General features: G+C 45.0%; 1 protein-coding gene and 1 long non-coding RNA gene across 3 annotated transcripts in view; both read left to right on the top strand.

Annotated features, from left to right (window-relative positions):
* The first annotated feature begins 244 nt into the window (after positions 1 to 244).
* On the top strand, positions 245 to 4,197 carry LOC120684488. Its single transcript, XR_005679319.1, has 4 exons — positions 245 to 537; positions 1,194 to 2,073; positions 2,729 to 2,787; positions 3,890 to 4,197. It is a non-coding gene; the product is annotated as an uncharacterized LOC120684488 (long non-coding RNA).
* Positions 4,198 to 6,480: 2,283 nt separating this feature from the next.
* LOC120684484 (putative disease resistance protein RGA1) overlaps positions 6,481 to 25,305 on the top strand; it is a 69,119-nt gene continuing 50,294 nt past the window's right edge. Inside the window, exons 1-5 of one of the 2 annotated variants that reach the window (XM_039966336.1) lie at positions 6,481 to 7,252; positions 7,539 to 8,611; positions 10,640 to 12,791; positions 12,902 to 13,016; positions 13,144 to 13,542. In XM_039966336.1, the coding sequence (XP_039822270.1) occupies positions 7,565 to 8,611; positions 10,640 to 12,791; positions 12,902 to 13,016; positions 13,144 to 13,300 (3,471 nt within the window). In that variant the 5' untranslated portion in view covers positions 6,481 to 7,252; positions 7,539 to 7,564 and the 3' untranslated portion in view covers positions 13,301 to 13,542. Of the gene's footprint in view, positions 7,253 to 7,538; positions 8,612 to 10,639; positions 12,792 to 12,901; positions 13,017 to 13,143; positions 13,543 to 25,305 lie in introns of those variants that run through there. The other variant, XM_039966335.1, reaches the window with a different exon arrangement.

Raw genomic sequence — 25,305 nt, 5'->3', positions numbered from 1 at the left:
TTTTCTCTCCCTCTTCCCCTCCTCCTCCCGCCCCACCGCTCCTCCACTCCACCCCGCCACCACGTCCTCCCCTTCTCTCCCCAGCCCACCGCAACCTCCTTCCGTCCTCCCCTCAACCCCCCTGCAACCTCCCTTCACAGCAGCATGAGAGCACGCGTGCGAGGACACGACGACGCGGCGCGGCGCGGATCTCTGCCTCCGCGGTGACTCGCGAGCATGCGCGGTGAGCCAACGATAATGTCGAGGCCAACGAGGCCTCCACGCCCCCTATGCCCCCACCCTCTCGCTGGATCTGGCGCCCCCTGCACCATGAGCAACAGCGGTGGAGCTCGCACGGCTGTGTGTTGCTCTACTGAGAGGGCTTTCTGGATCCATGAGGAGAAACGGGGGAGGTCAACGACCATGGTGGCCGAGGTCTCCAGACTGCCAACCTTGATGAAGGGGTGAAGGCCTCTCCTCTTCATCCCCTGGCCTTACATCGCACTCTCTGCTGGAGCTCCATGGATGCTCTTCAATCTCCATCATCGAGGATTCGAGGTGAGGGGCTAGGGATCTAGTTCTTCGATGTGGTTCTGATTTTACCATTTCTACTTATCAATTTTGTGCTTGTTGTTTTGGTGCTAGAACTGGCTCATAGTGATGCAATCAAACCAATAGCTAGAGGATTTATTTGTTAGCTAATCAGTAATCAGTATGCAGTACCATATACCCTCTCGGATTCATGTATCATGCCTTAGCATTTTTGAAGTTACATGTACGCAGCTTAAGCTAAATCGACAAGCAAATATTCATATCAGTCTAAGCAGATTTTATATTTTAGATAGTAGTATTTTTTCCATGTTTTGATGGATTAGATATGAGTTCTACTGGAATTCACTTGTAGACAATTTATGACATGCGAACAAAGCAATTTCTTCATCTTTAGTCTAGCATCTTTTTTATCAAGCTTTAGCATTTTGTTATATTACAATAATTTTTCCATTTCAGATATGCTTATCAATCTCTGAAGCAAATGTTCATTCTTAGTTGACCATTTGTGTTCTAATATAGCATTTTTATGTTCAGATTATCTACCATCTTTTTATGTTCTGAACTTGAATGCAATATTTCTATTTTAGAATCTAATGTATACTGTACTTGCCTCAACTTCGTTTTTATGGTATTTAATCCATTTTCTTAATTGTTGATTGCAGGACCTAGTCGACAGGGTATTGGCACTGCTATCAGATGAGCAAAATGTGCCCATCTTTTCTGCATATGGCCTCTATATCTTTGCCTCAAACTACTGCATTTTTCAATGTTCAATATTGGCTAGCCATGCTTTTCAGTTGTGCTCAAGTCATTAGATTTGTTATCCACATCTATGCCATAGAGTATAGATCATTTCTATATCTGTTGTCATGGTTCGTGATTAATTTGATCATAGATAGGCAATAATACTCTACTAATTAGGCAATGATGTACCATCTCAAAAAAATTCAGGTAATGTGCTGTGAATTTTTTTGGATTCAGTTTTGGATGTGGGGATGTTTGCTGGAAGGACATATTTGGGGCTGGAAGCACTTATGCTGCCCCCTCACACAGACCTCTATTTTTTTTCTCTTTTGTGTTTTTGATTTTTTTTACATCACCCCTGACGCGTTAATAGATCTTAATAAGGCACTTACGATTCAGTAATCATGTAATTTGACAAAACAAAATCCTATAGTTGTATTGAAGTGAATGAATTACCTTTGTGTTGTAAATGGATTAAATGAGAACATACTGGTAATGAAATGGGATTGGTTTGTGCATGGTTGGTAATAGAGTAAAATCAGTTTATCAAAGGCTTTCCATTGTTTGTAACATGCTAAGGGATTTTTTTTTGCTGTTCACATCTGTATTGAAACCTCGGGCTTATTATATCATCCCAAAAAAATATTTCATATTTATGATTCAAGGGATGAGAGCTGGAACTTGTTTGCACTTCCTTTTCCCACCATTAACTGAGTTGTGATTGTAGGGAGCTTGGATCTTGTACGGGAGCAATAGATACATGTCTCAACCAATATATGTCTAATGAAGAAAAAATAGGTTGGTAAGCAATACCATACACCCTCTCGGATTCAGTTGGCAACTTTCGCTGAATCATCAAGCAATTTGTTCATTTTATTGTAGCATTTTTTGCATTCTGATTCTAGCACTTCCATGTGCTCCTACTAATAATTTTTTTGGATTTCATGTATGCATCTTGTGCTAACCCAGCATGCAAATTAATCATACTAGCTAAACACTTTTGTGTTCTAATTTTTAGCATTTTCGTGTATTGTGACCATCTGCCATTTTTCTGTCGTGACTTTCAATTCGTACAATTCATGTGTAGTATCATATTTTCTAAGTTACATTACTAGACTATACAGTGGTCAACTACTTTAAGATTACTTGTCAACCTCACGGGAGCTAGGTCCAACATGCCATCAGCAGATGGTTTGGAAGAACACACAGAAAACTTAAGGTAGTTTAGGTTTCTCTTTACATGATTGCTTTTGCTTCACGAGTGGCTCTGCTATTGTTGTTTTGCTCAGTAGAGATATACCTACATGTTGAATGATGATTAAACCTCTTTAATAAATGTCGCAACATGTTTCTCACTGGGCAACAATATGGTTTCGCGTGGTGTTTATTTTTTTTTGGAGATGGTCATGGCGTAGGATACTCGTGTGCTCATCCCCTGTTTGATTTTTTGCAGTCATCAACAGAGCACGTGCTTGGATCATTTTGGGTAAACATCACGGCCGTGAATCGCAGGTGAGCTACCCTCATTGCTGAGATCATTTTCGAAATATGTACCACACTGTATACTAAGCAACTTTTCTATTTAACACAGGCATTAACCTGATCATAGACAGGCAATAATATTCTATTAATTAGGCAAAGTACTATTTATGTGTTGGCTAGTTTATGGGTATTGCTAATGTGTTTTTTTGCTCCCATTTGATATGATTTTGCATACCAATTTGTGTAGATTATGCAATATGCTACTTGGTATACTAGACTAGTTCTAATGTATTTTTGTAGCTCTTATTTGGTTGGATTGACACAACAATAGCTACCTTTTGTTCGTCAGACTGCATTATTCCACAAACCTTTATCTCAGTTTTGGCTCAGCAAATCAGCAGCTTAGCGTTTAAGCTTGAATTGCCTTTTTAGGCCAGCATCATTTTTTAGGCTCCCCACATGTGAAACAAAGCACAAGCTTTTTAGACTTCCCACGTTGTTTGACAATAGCAGCTTCACCACTGTAAAAATCAGCTAAGTTTTGTGGTTCTGGAACTTGCACAATGCCATCTACTAGCCCCTGCTTGCTAACAACTGCCTGAATGCAATATGAAGGATTTGTATCTTGATCATCTAGAAAATCATAATCCAATTCTGGTGGTAGCTCGTTTAGATCCATTCTATCTTACTTTTTGCTTCCTTTTCTACAGAAGATGACATGCGCCTTTTTGCATGCTGAGCTGCAGAAATTGATGAATCACCTTGTGGTAACTGCTGAAGCATAACGTATTGCAGTATGGATAGTTGATGCACATGTAGGAGCAGCTGCATCAGCATCATTAGATGCTAAATCAGATAACTTAGTTACATTCTGTAGATAATTTTTTTATTTTTTCCTTTGTTTTTCTGCTGAATCTTGTTGGTACTATAGTAGGCAGCAATATGATCTGCATTAGGCAATACCATGGTCATTTGGGACAATAATGTGCTTCTGGTTTAGGGAATAAGGCACTTTTGAAGTTCACAGTTTATTTGATCATACATGTGCATCTCCAGAACTTTTTTAACATGCATTTTAGCATGTACATTGTGTTATCAATTTATATTAATTTACTACATTATATTTTTGTAGGTCATGTGCAGCGAAGCAAAGGCCAATTATAAGCAGGGTGTATCTAGTGGTTACGTGATGAGACAATGTTATTGTGAATCTGTTTTTTGCTTGTATATTTACTCTAATTTGCTTCAAATCAATCTATTTTATTTGTTGTACATTTGTTCTAAATTGCTTTGGAGTTTATTATGATATGCTTTCAACTTCAAGCAATATTGCTTTTGGAACTTTATGAGAAAAATATCATCGAAACATATTGAAGTGAGATCTTGTTTTGATGTTTTTGTTGAGGGCAACTTAATGGTGCAATTAGATTTTAATTTTGATGCTCAGGCGTAAAATTACAGATTTTTTAAACTTGAGATTACTTTTGTATATGCTGATGTCATATTTTTTTGTCTTTATTCTCCTCCGATAATGAAGTTGCACAAGGATAGCCGTTTTTTACCAAAAAAGAAAATCTATTACCCACATGGCCAAAAAAGGGTAGGCCGTACGGCCGGCCTAATTTACGGCCGGCTGTACCTTAGCCGCGTCCTTCAATGAATATTGAGCGGATTCCAAGATGCATGTTAAGGATGGACACATACAGATCGGTCAAGGAAGCTTTATGAGGAAGGACTCTACGGAAGAAAAATTAGAGTCTGTGTATCCTAGTATTTTCTATTACATTTTTCTTGCCAGGCAAGTCTTGAGTCATTACTCCAGGTTATAAATATATACCTCCGGCTAATGTAATATGGAATTTCTCGATGAACACATCAATGCAATTTTCTTGTTGGCCCAACGCCAACCCCTAGGAGTAGAAGCAATGTAGATTCTCGCTGACTTTTTGGTGAACAGAGCTTTATTGCCTCAACCTCCGGTTCGCTTCCAAGCGTCATCATTATCAGGTGCTCTAGACGTTAATTACCAACGCATAGTTATCTTGACCTTGCTTAGATCTATCGGCTTATATCTGTTGAATCTGTTGCTTAACAGCTATCAAAAAATTGATTCCATTACCAAAGTATCAAATTAGTTATCGTTAGCCGATAGCTTCTAGTCTTGGCCTATAGTGAGCTTTTACCGACCTTTTATCTCGTCGCAATTTGATTCATTGGCTAGTGACTTTTAAGACTACTGCCAGGCTGCCAGCGCTGTCTCGGTTAGATCCAAGCTGACTGGTGGTGACGCCAGATTAATTGTCATCAGCTTGCTGATCCGATTTATGATGATTTATTTGTTCGGCGATTGCTCAGTTTGTTAATTCTATTTGCTGGCTGATGGTGCCTAAATATTTAATTTTCACATCAGCCATTGGTCATTGGTTCTGCGTACTTCAATTCTATCATCTAGCCCATAGATTTTCATATGCCTTATTTATCCAAGTGTCGCATTTGCTCAGCACTGTGATTCTATTAACTAGCAGATACGATAGTTACATACCGCAGTATTGGTTTTGCGGTCGACCGCACGCAGCCCTCGCAGCGGTGGACACGCTGTTAGAGGGCACGTGAGTGGACCCCACAAAAACTGCCGCGTGACCCGTGCCCACTCTTTCATCCTTCCGTCTTTCCATTCCCCTCGTTGCTTTCCCCTTCTCCTTTCGTTTTTCTCCAGCCAGATCTACAACCTGCTAGCAATAGCGGATGCAACGATGGAGTGCGGGGCCGGCGCGCTGCTGCTTGCAGCTTGCAGTTGGAGCGGGACGTCATCCTTGGCGTTGAGAGGGGGGTGTGGAGCAGCACGAGCGCGACGAGATGGAGCGGAGCCGAGCGGTGAGGCGGCGCGCGGCGGGCTTCCCGCAGTGAGCTCCGCGCGCGGTGCGGCGGCGTGCTCCCCTGGCCTCGCCCTCGGCGGCGGGGACCTGCCCAGGCGCTCGCCAGCAGCGGCGGCGCTGAGCCCTCCGAGTAGTGTTTTGTTTCTTTTTTGTTTCCTGATTTTTAGATGCAAAAGTTTTTGTTACAAATTTTTTTCGATTTGAGATGCAAATTTTTTTTCTTTAAATTTTTACACATCAAAGTTTTCCGGTCTCTCCAAATTTTTTTGCAAATATTTTTTTCTCTCGAAGGTTCCCTGTTTCCTAATTTTTTTTTCAAAAAATTTTCTGCTCTCCAATTTTTTTCTTTGATTTTCCATCTTAATTTTTTTTCTCAAATTTTTCTCTCTAAAATTTTTCTCGTCAAAATTTTCTGTCTTTTTTTTCTCAAAATTTTTTTCTTGAAAAAAATTCTTGAAATCAGAAAACGACAAAAAACTTACTAAAATAGAAAAAAATGAACGGTCAGAAAATCGACCGTACGAGCTCCTCCGTACGGTTGACCGTAAATTAGCGGTTCCCGTTACATACTTTGTCAATTGAGTGGTCAAATTGACGGGCACGCCCCGAATCTCAAGAACATAAGGACCTGCACTAGAGCAAAACAAATCTTCTAGGCGGTGTGTAGCACGCGAGGAATCGTCTGATCGATTTTCTGGTGGCAACAATACGATTGAGATATAAAGTGAAAATAGTGCTCGAAAAGACATTAAAAACCCACTTTCCACAACGGACATTTCTACCAGAATCTTTAAAAGCGATGATGAGCTGATGGGGCAATGATTCTGGGTAAGTGCGGAATTAGGTTCTTGTCGGCCAGTCTAAATCCGCTGGTTGCTTCTCAAAGACGGAATGTGTGCCTGGGCGTGAAGAAGGTAGGTCGTTTACGTAGTGTAATGACGAAGGCTCCGGACTGGCTCACTGCGCGGGCACGCACATCACGCGGCTTCATTCCGTCTCTAGTCTTCTTTTTCATGCATGCCTACAAAGCAGGTTTTACTTTTTTTTTGTCAGGTCGATAGTGCTTGCTTAGCGTCTCTCAAAATCTTACATATCCAAGATCCAAGGCTCTCGCTCGCTTGATTGTAATCGTTTTTTCTTCCTACACTTCCCCCCTTCTCGCTCGCTCCTCCACCATTGCGCATAGCCCTCCTGCTTTCAGACTAGTATGCATAGAGTGAGGATTGTCTCTAGAAACTTGCCATTGGATTCGATCCCTTGCTATTGCTAGGTAGTCAATCACCATCTTCCTCCCTGAATCACCCTGCGTTCCTCAACTCAAGGCAGCCACCAGATTCATGGCCAACTACGGCGGCTCTCCCCCCCTGATCACCTAAGGTTGGAATTAGAACTCTCCAGGTGCTCTTCCCTTCTACAGTTACCGACGACACAGGCCAACCATAATCCTCGCCATTGGCCTTCAAGCTACCACCTCTTCTTGGCCTTGGTGCTTGCGTCCGTAGAGCAGTCGCCAAGTCAGGTACCGACGACGACCGCGTCGCACCCGGGTGGGTCCACCATCAGATCCGGTTCCACACGAACGGCGCCAGTCCGGCCGTCGCCCAACTCGCCAGCCTCAGGTCTGTTTCCAAGACCGTTATTTGAGAAATTTTTCATGCATAGGCTCTGCCTCTTCGCCATCGATTTATTTCAATCTAGTTATTTAAAGTACAAAACTGCAAGTTGCGTCGTGCGTTCATGCAGGATCTCAGCATCAGTATGACAAGCAGAGGACCAACTTTTTAGCATCTACTTTTGTACAATATAAGAATGTAGAAGCAGAAAACATTTTTCTGCAAGAACTGTAGATATTCTATTTTACGGCCTAACCGTGCTGATATTTAATTTGTTCTAATTTTGTTACAGTTAAAAAAACTTGCTAGCTGCCATTCATGGCGGGGGTCTTGGATTCTTTGGCATCCTACGTCCAGAACATGCTTACAGAGATGGCAAGGGATGAGGTGCATATGCTGCTTGGGGTCTCTGGAGAGATTGAAAAAATGGACATCAAGCTCAAGGACCTCAAGAACTTCCTCATGGATGCTGACAGGAGGAGCATAACCGACCAGAGTGTGCAGGCATGGGTTCTCGAGCTTAGAGGGGCCATGTATGATGCCACCAACATCCTTGACATATGTCAGCTCAAGGCCATGGAGCGGGGTCTAAGCCATGATGCAGGATGCTTCAACCCGCTGTTGTTCTGCATGCGGAATCCCATCCACGCCCACAAGATTGGCAGCCGAATCAAGAACCTTAACCAGAGGTTAGAAGATATCAAGAAACGTAGCTTGGAGTTCAACTTCATCAACCTCAATTCATATGAGGACCGTAGCAGGAGGTTGGCATCCTCCCGTCCTGGTAGCCGTGAGACATCTAGTGAGTTTGATGAGTCAAGTTTGGTCGGTGAGAATATTGAGGAGGACACAAAAAATTTGGTGGAGATTCTAACAACGGCAGAGCTATCAAAATGCGAGAACAACAACATTTTGGTTTTTGCTATTGTGGGAGTTGGCGGTATTGGTAAAACCACCTTGGCCAAAAAGATATTCAATCATGACATTGTCCGACAAGAATTTACAAAGAAAATATGGTTGAGTGTGAACCGGGATTTCAGTGAGACTGAGCTGCTGAGAAGGGCTATCGTTGAAGCTGGGGGTGACCACCAATCTGCTGGAAATACGAGAGGCGCTCTTGAGCGAGCTCTTAAGGAAGCCTTGAATGGGCAAAAGATTTTATTGGTGATGGATGATGTTTGGGAGCATCAAGCATGGGAGGATGTGCTCCAAACTCCCTTGGTCAGTGCTGCACTAGCTCATGGCAGCCGTGTCCTCATCACCACAAGACATGACATGGTCGCAAGAGGGATGCTGGCAACAAAGCCCTACCACTATGTCAATAAACTTAATCCTGAAGATGCATGGTTGTTGCTCAAGAAGAAGGTTCGTAACTCATAAATGAAAAAAAATCATTATCTTTTAGTTCACTCATCATACAGCAGCATCACACTAATGTACGATGATTCTTAGCTGCACTGATATTAACAGCAGGAGCTAGATCCCTTGTGACCGCATTACTTTTTGTCTGTTGCACATATCGATTTCTACATCAGTAATGTCAAAGATTTAGGTGGTTATCATAGATTAATTTCGTAATGACAAAGGTGGATAATTATTTTTTTAGTGTTATATCCTAGGGTGAAGTTATATCTGATTTACTTTTAGGGAATTAAAACATAGACTAGTATTTTTCTCCACTGCATCCATCTCCACCAAAACAACAATATCTTGTTCCTTATCTCTATCTATTCTGCTGTACAAATTAATTAGGGGATTACTTCAGGCTGATAAAGATATGTTATGATGCTATTGTTAATGATGATTAGATCCTGCCGAATGAATGTATGGATGAATATTTATTTTTAGAATGGTTGGGAGTTACTTATGAGGGTTCACTTGAAGCATCTATCAGGCTCCTTTGAAACCTCTATGTGAAGCCACCTAGGATCCTAGGTGAACACTTTGAAAAATAAGGAAATTTTAGAAATCTCACAAAAATCAGAAACATCCGGCCATCAATCGGACAACTCTAATTATAATGGTGATGGGATCTGTGATCTTTTCTAATAAATTACGCACCTCTACCATTACAAAAATTGACTAAAGTAACCCCCTAATCTTCATATAAATTAACTACCTATGCCATTATAAAATAATGCAAATAACCCCCTAAATTTGCATATAAATTTTCCAACTATGTCATTATTAAGAGTTAAAGTAACCTTAAATCTGAATCTAAATTGTATAATTATAACAAAGAATTAAAGTGCACCAATAGAAAATTCTAAAATACTGTTTCTATTATTATTATAATAATTTTTATGTAATTATGTGTCAGTATGTATTCATGTATCAACTAAAAAAAATGGTTATATATATATTATTTATATATATTATTATATATATATATCTCAAATATATATGGAGGTGTAATGCAAAATGAAATATATTCCAACTAGATAATGATAAATATTTTTTTAGGATATGTGTTAGAATATTTAATAGACGAAAGAGGGTGTGGAAATATATAATTATAATTATTAGCTACAAATTTTATTTTTATATAAATTCTAATTAGCCCGTGTAGAAGAAGAGGTTGATATATATGCTAGTCTAGAACAAATCAGTGCTACTTGCTACTCTATGAAAAGAAGTGCTTGGGCATATGTCTCTTAATCACCTGGTCTACAAAAGTACTATTAAGTATTTTAAAATAGGGGTAGTACCCATCAGTCACGTCTTAGCTAATTTGAGACTTCCTCCGCCGCTAAAATATGATGTTTAGGTCAAATAAATTAGTTTTATTTTTAGATAATTAGTTTGTCCGAAATACATTTAAGGATGGAGGTATTATATTATTGTTCACTAATCTTGTAATTATACTTCAATTCGATTGATGCTAGTCAATAATAGTTCTACTTTTGAACTCATATATTATATTTTCATCAAAGACTTGATATACTGGGAATCATGAGTGACGATACAGTTTTGTGGATAGGCTTTTTCCTAATAGCGAAATATAGTTTGCAAACATATAGCAATATACCAAACACTGGCGGACAGTGACATGGATGTAATTTTTAGTAATACGTTTCCCAGCCTGTAGTAATAGCTATGTGGTGCGATAGTCGTGAGCTGGTAGTTTAGAATGTGGTGCGACTAAGTTATTCTACCATGTTAAATATGTACTTTTGACATAATTATCTGATTTCTATAAGTGTATGGTAAAAACTATGTTATTTTTCTCTTGGAATGATTGTCCTTACCAATTTTTGCTTGTTAACATCTATCTATACACACGGCCGTAAACTCAGGCTCCATTTGTATTTATTTTGTGATGAAGGAAAATATCATGACGCTCTAGCATAAGTGATACTTTACAAACTACTAATTGGCCTAGCTACTGTGCAGGTAGTTGGAAACGGAAATGATGAAGACCAGATTGAACTGCTCAAGGATATTGGAATGGAAATTATAACAAAATGTGATTATTTACCACTTGCTGTGAAAGTAATGGGAGGTCTCTTACGTCAAAAAACAGCAAGGAGACGGGAGTGGGAAAATGTCCTAAATGACTCGATATGGTCAGTATCCCAAATGCCTGAAGAGCTCAACTATGCAATATATCTTAGCTATGAAGATTTAAGTTCTAGTTTGAAGCCTTGCTTTCTTCACTACTCACTCCTTCCCAAGAGCAGAGGGTTCTTCTCTTATGAGATCATTGGCATGTGGATTAGTGAAGGATTTGTTCATGGAACCACACGTGACTTGGAGGAAATAGGAAAAGAGTACTACGATGAGTTGATACAGAGGAACCTTATTGAGCCTAATATAAGATATGTTGAAAAACATCTTTGCAGTATGCATGATGTTGTCCGCTCATTTGCTCAATACATGGCTAGAAATGAAGCACTAGTAGCACAGAACAACAAAGCTGATATTGCTGACAAAATCAATTCACAAATGTTTCTTCGCTTATCGCTGGAAACAAGAGGATCAGAATCAGATGAGTTAGAGTGGTATTCATTACAAGGACAGACATCACTAAGAACACTATTATCAGTTGGGCCTATAAAAATCAAGCCTGGTGATTCATTCCTTGTTTTTTCGAATTTACGGACATTATATGTAGAAGATGCAAATTTTGATGCATTAGTTGAATATTTGAATCAACTCAAACACTTGAGGTATTTATCCATAAATGGAACCAATACATCTAGGCTACCAGGAAGCATTGGTAATATGAAATTCCTGCAGTATATTAGCCTTCTTGGTTGTAAGAGTTTGGTGAATCTTCCTAGTTCCATTGTAAAGTTGCAACACCTGAGGTTTCTTAGCCTTCGAAACACAGGAATAAGCAGCATACCTAAGGGTTTTCATGGTCTAACAAATCTAAGGATTTTAAATGGGTTTCCAGCGCACATGGATGGTGATTGGTGTAGCATTGAAGAACTGGGACCTCTCTGCCAGCTAACTAATCTTACTATAAGTGGCCTAGAGAACGTGTCTTCATCCTCATTTGCAAAAAAGGCCAGGATTGGTGACAAGGTGCGGTTGAGCCGTCTATTCTTAGAATGCACAAGTAGAATTGAACATGATGGCCAATTGGTAAAAGATGAAGAAGGCATTCCTGAGGAGCAGCAGCAACAAATTGAGGAGGTATTTAATGAGCTCCAACCTCCGTCTGGCTTAGAAACCCTCGAAATCAGCGGGTACTTTGGTCAGCGGCTCCCAAGGTGGATGATGTCGACAGCACTTGTGCCCCTTGGGAGCTTGAGGATTCTTACAATGGATAACCTAGCCTGCTGCACAGAACTTCCTAATTGCTTATGTCAGCTCCCCTGCTTGGAATTCCTACTGATTGTGCATGCTCCAGCGATCAAGCGTGTTGGGCCTGAATTCCTACAACCAAACCATCACTGCCACAACCATTCGCAGGTAGGGGTTTCATTTCCCAGATTGAGTGTGCTGGTTTTTGATGGACTGGTCGAGTGGGAGGAATGGGAGTGGGAGCTGCAAGTGAAAGCAATGCCCATCTTGGAGAAGCTAATACTCGAGAAGTGCAAGTTGAGGTGCGTGCCTGCTGGCCTTGCCTTCCACGCAAGAGCTGTGAAGAAACTAGGCATATATGATGTCAAGCATCTATGTTCATTGGAGAACTTTACTTCGGTTGTTCACCTCGAGGTGTTTAGAAACGCTGACCTGGAGAGGATTAGTAATCTACCAAAACTGCAGAAGCTCGTCATCGTTATGTGCCCAAAGATGAAGGTATTGGAAGGCGTGCCTGCACTACAAAAACTCAGTCTGGAGGATTATGACATGGAAACAGTCCCAAGATACCTGCAAGATGTAACGCCAAGGCAATTGCTGCTAGACTGCAGCTTACCTCTACTTACGTCCATAGCTGCAGGGAAAACTAGCCGTGAGTGGGACAAGTTCAAACATATCCAGCAAGTCAAGGCATATGGAAAGGATGAGGGTGTTAAGAGAAAATGGTACGTTCTGTACACAGGACATCCTTTCTGCTTCGAGACCAATATCAGCTGCTCCGCCATTATCCAAGGTAACTTAACACTGCAGCCGCTTCATCTAATATATTTTATTTGCAGATACTTTGTTATGCTTGCTCTAATTTCTTGTTTTCCTCTGGTCGATTATATCTATCATCCACAGCCCGCAGCAAGCGCAGGCGGCTTGCTTACAGGACCACATGCACCATTGAAGATGAGTGGCCGGTAGGACGACGTGCGTCTACCGACAAACGTCAGCCCCTGTGCATACGCTTCAGGTAAGTTTGCCTCACCTGTTGTTCCGTTAATTTCAGTTGATTGCATCTGTCGTTTCAAGTGATTCCCATAGATTAAGTGTGCCTGTTCATCCAGGGTAACATATTTGGGCATTGTATATATATGCAGGTGCAATGCTTATCGCCATTTAATTCTGTGGTTGCGTCGAGAGTGCTCGCACTGCAATGAGGCAGACGACCTCGCCCCCTCATCAGACCAATGGACCGAACCAGCGGTATATTCAGCGTGTACACATAAAAGTGCAGGTTCCAAGGGGGAAATGTAGATGGGCCTTTGGGTGCTCTGCATTTGTGCTAGCATTAGGTTGATGGAATATCTGTTCCTTTCGCGTCAGATAATTCAGATGGTTGTATAAGCTGTGGCTGATGCAGTCGTTAGATGTGACATGTGAGGAGTTCAGATTTGCACCTTTCGCCAACGAACTGGCGGTACGACAACAACAAAATGAAGGACTTGCTCTGTTTTTAGTTAATGTATTCGTTTACTCTGCTTTCTTTGGCTCCCTAACAGAATGAACAGATAGCCGCCTCCGCTTGCTTTCTTGCGCACGGCATGTTTTTTCCAGGGTGTTCTGTTCGAAACCGAGGCTGAGCTGCTCCTTGTCGATCTCCATGTGCGGGTGCCTGCTTTCGGCACAAAGCTTTCCGTGGCCCGAGTACCTTTCAACTTCAAGAAAGCTAGAGGATTTGACGTCTACAGGATGAGCCGTCTGGCCGCCCCGCGCTGCGATCATTTCGCGATCATGATCAATAGCGACATGCGAGCTTGGGTTAAGTCCCATCATATCAGATGTTTAGATTCTAATTAAAAGTCTGAAACATAGACAAGTAACAAAATAAATTTCATCACCCGTAAACCTAATTAGTACAAAATTAGCCCATGTAGCAACATGTGCCAATTATAGTTTAATTAGGTTTAATAAATTTATCTGGTGAATAAGCTCTAGGCTTATGCAATGTGGATTGGACCCTCACTTTGGTTGTACTCTATCCATATGTGAGGGACCGAAACCGGCGACCAGAGGGGGTGAACGGGAGCCGATCAAATTTTTTTTCGAAATCGATCCGTCAGCCTATATCCCAGAAATCACCTCAAGCCCTCACACCTAGGAAATGAGAGAATAGCTATGGGCTAGCTATCTCTGAGCAACAACGCCCTAGGGAACTATGCGGAAGCAAAACGAGTCGAAACGCAGAACTGGACTGCAGAGACCGGTCATACCGGTGCAAGTCTCCGGTCAGACCGGTGGAAGGGACCGGTCAGACCGGTCGCTCCCAGAAAACTCGGGAACAAGACTTCAAGAGTTGAATCTCGAGCAAACGAAGTCCAAATTCAACAAAACTTGGAGGATACATTCACAACTGTCCCGTGAATATATCCCTAAGATATCTTTCCCAAAAGATTAATAGATCGTGAGAAATCAAAGGAAGATCAAAGAGAATTGGGGTTTTCTCAAGAACTCAAAATCTCCAATTCGTGAGAACTCGCAATTCTAGGGGTTTTGGCACTAAGCTAGATAGATCCGAATCGTCACAACGAGTTCGGCAAAACACGAATCCACGGGCTTGATTCCTCTAAACACGAAACATCCCAAAAAGAGGAGAAATCAAGTCCAAAACGCAAAAGAGGAAGGGGAGGACGGAAACTCAGCACACAAAGATGAACTCAACATGATTTTATTCATTAATCTCAGAGCAATTCACTTATACAAAGCTAAATCCATCCGCCCATAATCCTACCCACTAATTTGAGAGATTAGCTAAACTCTAACCTTTGTTTGCGTTGGAGTCTTTGGCCCTAACCTGGAGCAGGGGAAGGGAAAAGGAAAAACGAAAAGGATTCGAAAAGACTCAAGAGCCTCAACCAGCCACGGGCTGGTGGGGGTATTTATACCCGCCGAGACCGGTCAGACTGGTTCCACGGACCGGCCAGACCGGTTGTGTAGACCGGTCAGACCGGTTCCAGGGACCGGTCAGACCGGTTGGTCTGTAGCATCCCCCTGTACACGATCTCATATGACGGCTGAGGTTCTTTCTTCGAAACGAAGTCTTCTCCGCGATGCCGCCATGTTGATGAAGATCCGGTTCGCGGTTTTGAAGGGTCCGCGAAACCCGGGTAGGTGGCCGGTTTTGAGAAAACCGCCAAAACTCCTCGCGCGGGAAGATTCCCGCCTCCACGCCGAGGCCTTAGACGCCGTTCTAGCCTCGGCCTTCTGACGGCCCTAGACGCTGCCCGACGCCCGTCACCTCCTCACCCGTAGCGAGGCCATAGACGCCGTCGACGCTCGTCGCCTCCATCAGTCCCGAGACCGACGCCCATGCCTCCACGACTTGTCGTCTTCAACCGCCGTCCGCTTGCTTGGTTTTGTGGCACAAACCAAGAAACCCGCCTTCCGTCACCGCTTGCGCCCTCGATCCAGGAGTGGACGCCACAGCTGCCGCCCGGCCTGAGCTCCTCCACGGCAGCACTCCGTCGACACTCGACACCCGTGTACCTGCAATCCAAAGACCAAGCGCACGATCACACTGCACGGTTGACAATTCACTCATCACAGGCAGGATAGAGTACTCAACATTCCTCAATCTCCCCCTTGATGAGTGCATTGTCAACACACCACCTGAAACCAGAGAAGTGATAAAATAGAAGCAAGAAAGTGAAGAACTCAAGCAAGGGACAAAAAGCTCAGAAAGGCAAGACCAGTCACTTACTCAAGCACAGATCGATCCCCTAAGACAAGGGCAACGGCTCAACACAATCGATCAAAAGCCAAAACATGACTCCTCAAAGACAGAGGTAACGCTCGACGCAGTCATGCTGAAAGCGGAGGGAAAGAATCAACCAAGTCTCCCCCTTGTTCGATCACTTCTCCCAAAAATTCTCCCCCTTGTTGGCACATGCACACATCAAGCCTAAAAGATGCCTAAAACTCCCCCTGAAACTGAGACTCCCCCTGACCAGATGCTATGCAATGAATGCAATGCAGGAGGTGTAAGTGAAAGCATTCAGGGATACAAGGATATGAGCAACATCTAGTCCCAAGCATGTGTGCATCCATAAACAAGACCTGTATCTAGCTCAACAAGGTATATCAAATCAGTCTAGAGCTAGGCAAGTTCAGTTTAGGAGAAATAAAAGCATCACCCATGATCTAGCACTAACAAGTAGGGAAATGAAAGCAGTGCTAATCATACTCATACAGGTGAGCCAAACCAGCCAAAGCATGTTGCAAACATTCATTTTTCAATCAAATTATATCAAGCAATTCTTAATGCCAGGGGTTGAAAGCTTGTCATGCTTTACTTAGCAACGAGGCCAAGCCTATGCCAAAGACAATCAGAAGCTTAAGACACTCGTTTCAATCATGCACAGCCTTACCCGGGTTCTCACAAGTGCAAAGTGAGCCGTCCCGAAAACTCGATCAGTGCGACAAGCAATCCCACCTGGATCTTTTCAATCCATTTCCAGAACAGTTCAAGCAATTTTATCAAATTTAGATCATTTCAAGTATGAATTGCTGAACGAAAAGCTACACTAGCATGAATAAGATAGCAAAGCATATCAACAATCCCTAACATGCTAGTAGCCAAGACAGGGTGATCATGTTTTCATATTTTCAAAACAAAATAGCTTAACTCAGATGATGTCATATACACAGTGGAGCAAGCTATACATGATCAAATTTATCAACTCACACTAGCAGGCACTAGAAGATCATAGCAATGTATACAAGAATGCTAGTGCAAGTGAAGCAATGCAAAATGCAAACATGTACAATGCAACTACCAAACCTAGAAAACTAAGAGAATAACAAAAACAAAGACCTACAAAGAGCTAACCAAAGAAAAGTCAGCGATCAAAAGGGGTAACAAACCCCAAGCTCCCCTCGCAAGCGAGCAAAGGTGTCCTGCTCAAGCGGTTTGGTGAGAATATCTGCGTTTTGCCTATCTGAAGGGACATGGACCAAGTCTATGTGGCCTCTCTCATGGTTATCTCGCAGGAAATGGAACCGGATATCTATGTGTTTGGTTTTGGAGTGCAGGACAGGGTTCTTTGCAATGCTAATGGCTGACATGTTGTCTACAAAGATGGGAACCCTACCAAAACTCAATCCATAATCCTGCAAGTTTTGTTTCATCCAAAGGATCTGGGAGCAGCAGCTAGCAGCGGCAACGTGCTCAGCTTTTGTGGAAGAAAGCGCTACGCTAGCCTGCTTGCGAGAGGACCAAGACACCAAAGATGTACCGAGAAATTGATAAGTGCCGGATGTCGACTTGCGATCCAACCGACACCCACCGAAATCGGTATCAGAAAAGCCCACCAAAACCAAAGAAGAATCCGCAGAATACCAAAGACCAAATTCAGGGTGAATTTCAGATACCTGAAGATGCGTTTCACCACCTGCCTGTGGGAGGTGCGCGGAGAATCCTGGTACCGTGCACAAAGGCCGACGCCGAACTGAATGTCCGGCCGCGTCGCCGTCAGGTACAGGAGAGAGCCGATCATGCTCCTGTACTCCTTCTGGTCCACCGCCTCGCTGTCCAAGTCCTCATCAAGCGCCGTCGAAGTGCTGATCGGAGTCGGCTGAGGTGACAAGTCACTCATGTCGAACTTCCGCAGCAAGTCCCTGGTGTTTTTATCTTGATGGACAAACGTAACCTGAGGAGTTTGCTTGATCTACAGCCCGAGGAAGAACTGCAGCTCACCCATCATGCTCATCTCGAACTCCCTGGACATCTGCTCAGAAAACTTGGAGACAAGAGCGTGAGAAGAGCCACCAAAGATAATATCATCCACGTATATCTGAACTAATAGAAAGTCATTGCCAGATCGCATGAGGAACAAGGTTTTATCCACACATCCCATTTTAAAGCCCTGAGCCAGCAAAAAGGTTTTCAATCTATCATACCAAGCTCTAGGTGCCTGTTTTAAACCGTAAAGAGCTTTTTGAAGTTTATAAACATGGTTTGGAAACTTTGGATTTTCGAAATCAGGGGGTTGCTTCACATAAACCTCTTCTTCGATGAAACCATTCAAGAAAGCAGATTTCACATCCATTTGGAAAACTTTAAAACCCTTGGAAGCAGCAAATGCAAGAAAGATTCGAATAGCTTCCAAACGAGCAACAGGGGCAAAAGTCTCCTCAAAATCAATACCCTCTTTTTGGCAAAACCCCTGGGCAACAAGACGAGCCTTGTTCCGAACAACCAACCCATCCTCACCCTGCTTGTTTTTGAAAACCCACTTCGTTCCGATGGGATTGCAAGCAGGTGGAGGCTCGACTAAAACCCAAACTTGGTTTCTTTCAAAATTTTCAAGTTCCTCATGCGTGGCATGGACCCAATTAGAATCAGAAAGAGCGTGTCCAATATCCTTGGGCTCGAAAGAGGCAACAAACGCTGAATGCGCAAAGCCAGCGATACTTGTTACCTTGGACCTGGTGACTCGCTCGTTGAGATCACCTAGCATCCGTTGAGGTGGATGGCGGTGCTGAATGTGTCGCGGTGCTTCCCTTGTCGAAGTCGCCTCCTCCTCAACCAAATCTGGTGTCTCCTCAGGTACATCTGGTGAAGCCTGAGTCACCTGCTCGACCGGCCCCAGTGAAGTAGACGTAGTCGGATCGGGGCCGTCATCATTATCCGAGCTCGTAGCGGAGGCAACTGGGTCCACAGCATGCGTGGTAGCCTCAGCTTCGCCCTCCGCAGCTTCTTCCTCCTCATCTTCAAAGATGGAGGTGCCGAGCTCATCATCTCCTGCAACTTCAAAGACAGAAGAATTGCACGGTGCAGTCTCGTCGAAAGTGACTTCACAAGTCTCTCTGACGATGTTAGTATCATAATCAGCACACGGTAAGCTCTGGAGTGAGAAGCATAACCGAGAAAAATGCCATCAGACGAGCGAGACTCAAACTTATCTAGATTTCCATCTTTCAGCACAAAACACTGGCAACCGAAAACTCAGAGATGGTCAACACGGGGCTGGCGTCCAAACCGCAACTCATAAGAAGTCTTGTGCATGAAAGCACGCAAGAAAATAAGGTTGGACACGTAACAAGCGGTGTTAACTGCCTCAGCCCAGTATTTGCGAGGAGTCCTATGCTCATCGAGCACCGTCCTCGCCATCTCAACCAGCGTCCGATTCTTCCGCTCTACAACTCCATTCTGCTGTGGAGTGTAGGGAGAGGAATACTGGTGTTCAAGCCCTTGATCACTGCAAAAGGCGTCAAAACGAGAATTTTTGAATTCTGTGCCATTATCATTGCGAATCGCTCGCATGGCCTGGGGTAACTCGTTTTTCAACCTCAAGATCAAGTCTCGAACAAACTCGAAAGCCTCATCCTTGGTTCTCATGAAAAAGACCCAAGAATAGCGAGAAAAGTCGTCCATGATCACAAGGACATACCACTTCCCACCAACAGACATCACCCTAGAAGGACCAACTGTGTCCATGTGTAGCAACTCTCCAGGGTGAGCGGTCATCACCTGATTAACAGGTGGATGTGAAGTAGCAATCATCTTCCCGTGGCAACACGGATGGCAAACAAGGTCCTTTTCAAACTTCAATTTGGGCAATCCTTGGATTAGGCCAAGTGAGCTACGTCTCGACAACAATTAGAAGCTCAAATGTCCAAGTCTCCTATGCCACTTCCACAAATCAAAAGAAGGACCAGCCAACAAGCAATGACAAGGGCCAAGAGGAGTTCCAGAGAAGTCAACCAAGAAAACCCGATCGCGAGGTGTAATCCGGCAAACCAAATCTCCTCTGGAATCTAAAACACGCGAACAGCCCTCCTTGAAGCGAACCTCAAACCCCTCATCAAGAAGTTGCGAAACAGAAAGCAAATTGAACCCAAGGTTCGAAACCAAAGTAACCTCTCTCAGGGTAAAGCGATCAGAAACTCGAACAACACCAAGTCCACGTACCTTTCCTCTTCCATTATCCCCAAACACAATGTATTCCTTAGAGCGCATCGGGGTGAGGCTGGAGAACCATTTGTCATTCCCGGTCATATGGCGCGAACAACCGGAGTCCATGATCCACCTGTTCTCCAAGCCTCCGACCTGCACATCAGTAGTGAGACAAAGGGTGAGCAAATGTCTCAACATTGGGGTTAGCAAAGTGAGAAGCAAACCAGTGTCGAGCCATTTGCTCTACAGAAGGGTTAGCAAAACTAGGCAAAGCGTATCCCTCATCCCGTCTACCGCGTGACTGTCGAACACCACCGTGAGGAAAGCGTGGAGCAACGAAACCTCCTCCAAAGTCTCGGTCCCGTGGTCCATAGCCGTACTAAAAACGACCAGGAGCACGACCGGCAAAGCGACCACCCGCTGGAGCACGGTAACCACCACCGTCTCCCTGACCTCCACCTACACGGCGCGCCCTAGCATCTTGCCTACCACCACGCCGAGAAGGACCATGAACCCGAGCAGAGTACATGTCCACGTTCCGTCTCTCCTGCTCTCGCCTCACAGCCCGCTACCTCCTGAAGCAAAACTCCTCCAGGTGACCTTCCCTGTCACAGTACTCGCAGTGGTACCTCACCTCACGCTTGGGAGGTGGAGGCCTAGCCTGCAGATGGCGAGGAGCAGCCCCCTTCTTCTAGGCAACCTGTGCTGCGGCAGCAGGGAGCGTGTCGAGGGGATTCCTCAGCTCATTGGGTTTTGGAACCCAAACCTGCTTCTGCGGAGGCGCTTTCGGTGGTTCTTTAAGCACACCATCCGCGGGGTCAACAAGCGTAGGCTGTGTGCTTGTGCTAGCAGTGTTTCCAGCAGCCTTGCCAATCTTACCATACGACCTGTCAAAGTCTGACTTCGTGTATGTGTAACCGACCCCAAACCCATCACCACACTTGAACTGCTTAATCATCATGCCCAACTGTGGCTCACTGCTAGAAACCCAACTCAGAATCGCCCTAAGACAGGTATTCTCATTCTCCAAGTTGGCTTTCTCTACCGCAAGACTATCCAGATCAGCAATCAAATCAGGGCAAACAGAGCAGTCAATAGGTGGGCTAAACTCTACGACCTTAGTCTTCCCAAAAGACTTGATCAAAGCGTTCTTCTCATCTAGCTCCGACCTAAGCGTGGGACAAAGCTTACAAGCACCAAGCAAAACTGGCTTAGACTTCATCTCATCTAGCTCGCACACAACAGTAGCAAACTTGGACTGCAACGTAGCTAGATTGGACTTAAAGATAGGACACTCATCACATTCAAGCACATCGCTAACAATAGGAGCGTCCTTAACCAGTTATAGTTCATGCTTGGCCTTAGCGAGCTCATGAGACACGTCAGCAAGCGAAGTCTTAGCAACATCTAAGTTCGCGATGTTCTCATCATGCTTGGCACGGAGAGCAACAAGATCGTTCATGTGAGATATGCAGCCAGCGCACTAATCCTCACTAGATTTCTCCCTAGCACAAGCCAGCTCAGCCCTAAGCTTTCTACGCTCTCTAGCTGCTTCCTTAAGCAGCCTCTTCTGGTTGTCGAGAGCGGCGTACAACTCCCTAACCTCTGTATCAAGCAGGTCGATTGTGGAGTTTACCTCTGAATCGCTCTCAGATCCAGGAGAAGAGTCGGCGTGCGTCGGAGTAGCATGTCCTCCCGAAGACGCACGAGCACCATCGGCTTCACCCGCCATGGTGCAGAAGCTCTTTCGCCGACCGGCCGCCAAGAAAAGGCCGATGAAGCCGGTGGCTTCCTTGTCCCGCTTCTTCTTCTTGTCGTCGTCGTCGGAGGTCGGTTAAGAAGAGCGGTCGGTGTCGGAGCTCTTGTCGAGGTCGCTGAGCTGCGCCAGAAAGGCCTTCTCCCGCTTCTTGGCCTTGTACTGGAAGCGCTTCTTGAGCGACTCCTTGTCGAAGCGTCCTCCTTGGTCACGACTGCGGTGCTTGTGACGCCGACACTCCTTGCTGGAGCCTCCCTCGTCGCGGTCACGGTGGCAGTAGTAGTCGAAGTGGTTGTTTTGGCCACCGCCGGACTTCTTGGGGCAATCGGTGATGAAGTGGTTCAAATCGCCGCAGTTATAGCACCCGGGGTTCTTCTTCCTCTGCCTGTTGTGGTAGACGCGCTGGAACATGCTGATGAGAAGGCACAAGTTGTCGTCGCCCAGCGTCTCTAGCTGCTCATCTGTAACAGAAGGCAAAGAGGCAAGAGAAAAGCCAAGAGCAGAGTTAGCATTAGAGCTCGATCCACCGGGGCCAGTCACAAGAGCGACGCACCATTGAGCTTGGCTCGTGTCTGGTTATCCACCTCTATAGCCTTGAGCTTGCTGAAAAGCTCATTCACCGTCAGAGTCTCATAGCCAGCAGACTCAATGATGGTGTTCACTTTGAGATCCCACACAGAGCGGTCAAGTGCGTAGAGCAACTTGAGAGCCTTCTCGTGCTCTGTGTACTCAAGGGCATCAGCTGATCTGTTTGCATTGACTTTGTTCACAATCGACTGAAAACAACTGAACATCAAGTCAATGCTCTCACCTGGCTCCCGTGTAAAGTTCTTGTATTCACGCCGGTGAGTCTCGAACAGTATGGCCTTCACCTGAGGTGTGCCCTCGTGGTAGTTCTCAAGACACGTCCAAATCTTGTGGGCTTCCTGATAACCCTGGACGCGTGAGAACTTCGCACGAGAAACGCCAGCGAACAAGGCATTGACAGCCTTGGCGTTAGCCTCGTGCTCAGTCACATGGAGAGGAGTGACCCGAGCGGCAAGCACCACGTAAGCCTGGTTCTTGGTAATATCCCAGACCTCGTTTCCCATGCTCTGCAAGAAGGCTCTCATGCGAACCTTTCAGTAGGCATAGTCCTCGCCGGAAAACACCAGGATCTTCCCAAGACTCGCCATGGTCGCCAAGTGGTTTTCGAACCGGTTAAGGTACTGAAACCCTCAACCAAGCTCTGATACCAATTGAGGGACCGAAGCTGGCGACCAGAGGGAGGGTGAATGGGAGCCGATCAAAATTTCTTCAAAATTTGAAACGTCGGCCTATGTCCCAAAATCACCGCAAGCCCTCGAACCTAGGTCAGCGAGAATAGCTATAGACAAGCTATCTCGAAGCAGAAGACCCAGGTCGCAGCACGGAAGCAAAAGCGAGAGAAACTTCTCAAACCGCAGCGCAGCATACACAGACCGGTCTGACCGGTGAACTGGACCGGTCTGACCGGTCGGGCAATTCAAAACCAGACTGACCGGTCTGACCGGTCTAGCCCACCGGTCTGACCGATGTTGTCCAAAAAACCCGCAAACAAACCTTCAAACCACGAATCTCGAGCAAACGAAGTCCAAATCCAGTCAAACTTGGAGGAAAGCTTCGTAACTACCCCGTGAACATATCCCCAAAAGATCTCACCCAAAAGATTCACGGATCGAGAGAAATCGAGGAAAGATCAAAGAGGATAGGGGTTTTCTCAAGAACACAAAATCGCCAATTTGTGAGAACCCATGATTCCAAGGAGTTTGGCACTAGGCAATATGCATAGGAATCGTTCCAAAGAGTTCATCGAACCACGAAATCAAGGGTTGTTCTCCTCCAAACAAGAAACAAATCAAAAGAGGAGAATTGTACCCAAAACGCAAGAGAGAAGGGGAGGACGAGATGCTCAGCACACACAAGTGAATCTCAAACAAATTTCATTCATTAATCACAGAGGAATTCACCTATACAAAGGCTAGAGCCATGCGCCCATCATCCACCCTCTAGATTGGAGAGAAAAGCTATAATCTAAACTCTCTTTGCGTTGGAGACCTTGGCCCTAACCTGAGCAGGGGGAAGGGGGGAGGAAAAACCGAAAAGGACTCAAGAGACTCGAAACCCTCCACCTGGAGAAGGGGGGCTTTTATACCCGGCTGCTGCGGCCAGACCGGTCAGACCGGTCCAGGGGACCGGTCAGACCGGTCGGATCTACAGCAGCCTGCTGCACAGACTCGATCGACGGCGGAGCTTCTTTCTTCGACTTGAAGTCTTTGCTGTGATGCCGCCACGTCGACGATGTTCCGGTCCGCGGTTTTGGAGGGTCCGCGAAACCCGAGTAGGTGGCCGATTTTGAGAAAACCGCCAAAACCTCACGCGCGGGAAGATTCCCGCCTCCACACCGTGGCCCTAGACGCTGTTCCCGCCTCGACCTTCTGACGGCCCTAGATGCTGCCCGACGCCCGTCACCTCCTCGCCCGCAGCGAGGCCCTAGATGCCGTTGACTCCCGTCGCCTCTGTCAGTCCCGAGATCGACGCCCGTGCCTCCACGACTTGGTGTCTTCAACCGCCGTCCGCCTCCTTGGTTTTGTGGCGCAAACCAAGAAACCCGCCTTCAGTCGCCGCTTGCGCCCTCGATCCAGGAATGGACGCCACAGCTACCGCCCGGCCCGAGCTCCTCCACGACAACTCTCCATCGACACTCGACGCCCGTGTACCTGCAATCCAAAGACCAAGCGCACGATCACACCGCACGGTTGACAATTCACTCATCACAGACAGGATAGAGTACTCTCGTTCCTCACAAATGGTGATTGATGTTAACAGGACGTTTCTTAGGGTCCATGCAGGAAAGGCGTCCGCCGGGGGCCTAGGAATAAGGGGGGCCGAACAGACTATATATAAAAACATATGCCTCCAGGACGCAAAACATTACATCTATTTCTTTCGGATCGGAGCCAGCCGCGGTATCGGAAAAACGGAGATGACGCATCTCAGAAAAACGGGGGTAACATGTCTTCTAGCTTTGGAGACCGCAGCGTCGTAAACTCATAGGCACCATCATGGATTCAACATGAACATCTGAAACTAAATCGGAAAATCACAAAACAGATCGCCAGTGCTGAGCATCGAACATTACAGTTCAAAGTGCAGGCGGGGCGGGTAATATGGCTGCCGAATTTAGCTTCGTGGTCTTGGTGGCCAACCTACGGGAACCCGCATGGCCCGCATGCGCATGTGCTTGTGCTAGTAGCTTCTTTGCCTACACTGCATGGTACTACACACATTTGAGTTTGCTCTTAAAAATTTCAGGAAAAGCAAATCACAAATCTTTAACACCAACAATAACAAAATGTTCAAAATATTGCAAAACAACCGCTTGCTTCAGATCTGCAAGTTTCGAAAACAATAACATTTATCACTAGAATTTGCAGGAAACTTTGACTACAGGTTAAATGCATGTGCAGATTACATTAACTGACAAAACACTACTTCCAATAGATTGGCATTGTGGCAGAACCGCCCGAATTAATCCGGCTCAAGTGCGCTAACCATCACCATAAGGGTAATCCCGGCTAACACGCACTT

Source organism: Panicum virgatum, chromosome 8N (genome assembly GCF_016808335.1).
Source record: "Panicum virgatum strain AP13 chromosome 8N, P.virgatum_v5, whole genome shotgun sequence".
Lineage (NCBI taxonomy): Eukaryota > Viridiplantae > Streptophyta > Magnoliopsida > Poales > Poaceae > Panicum > Panicum virgatum.
This window is presented reverse-complemented; position numbering and strand designations above follow the sequence as displayed.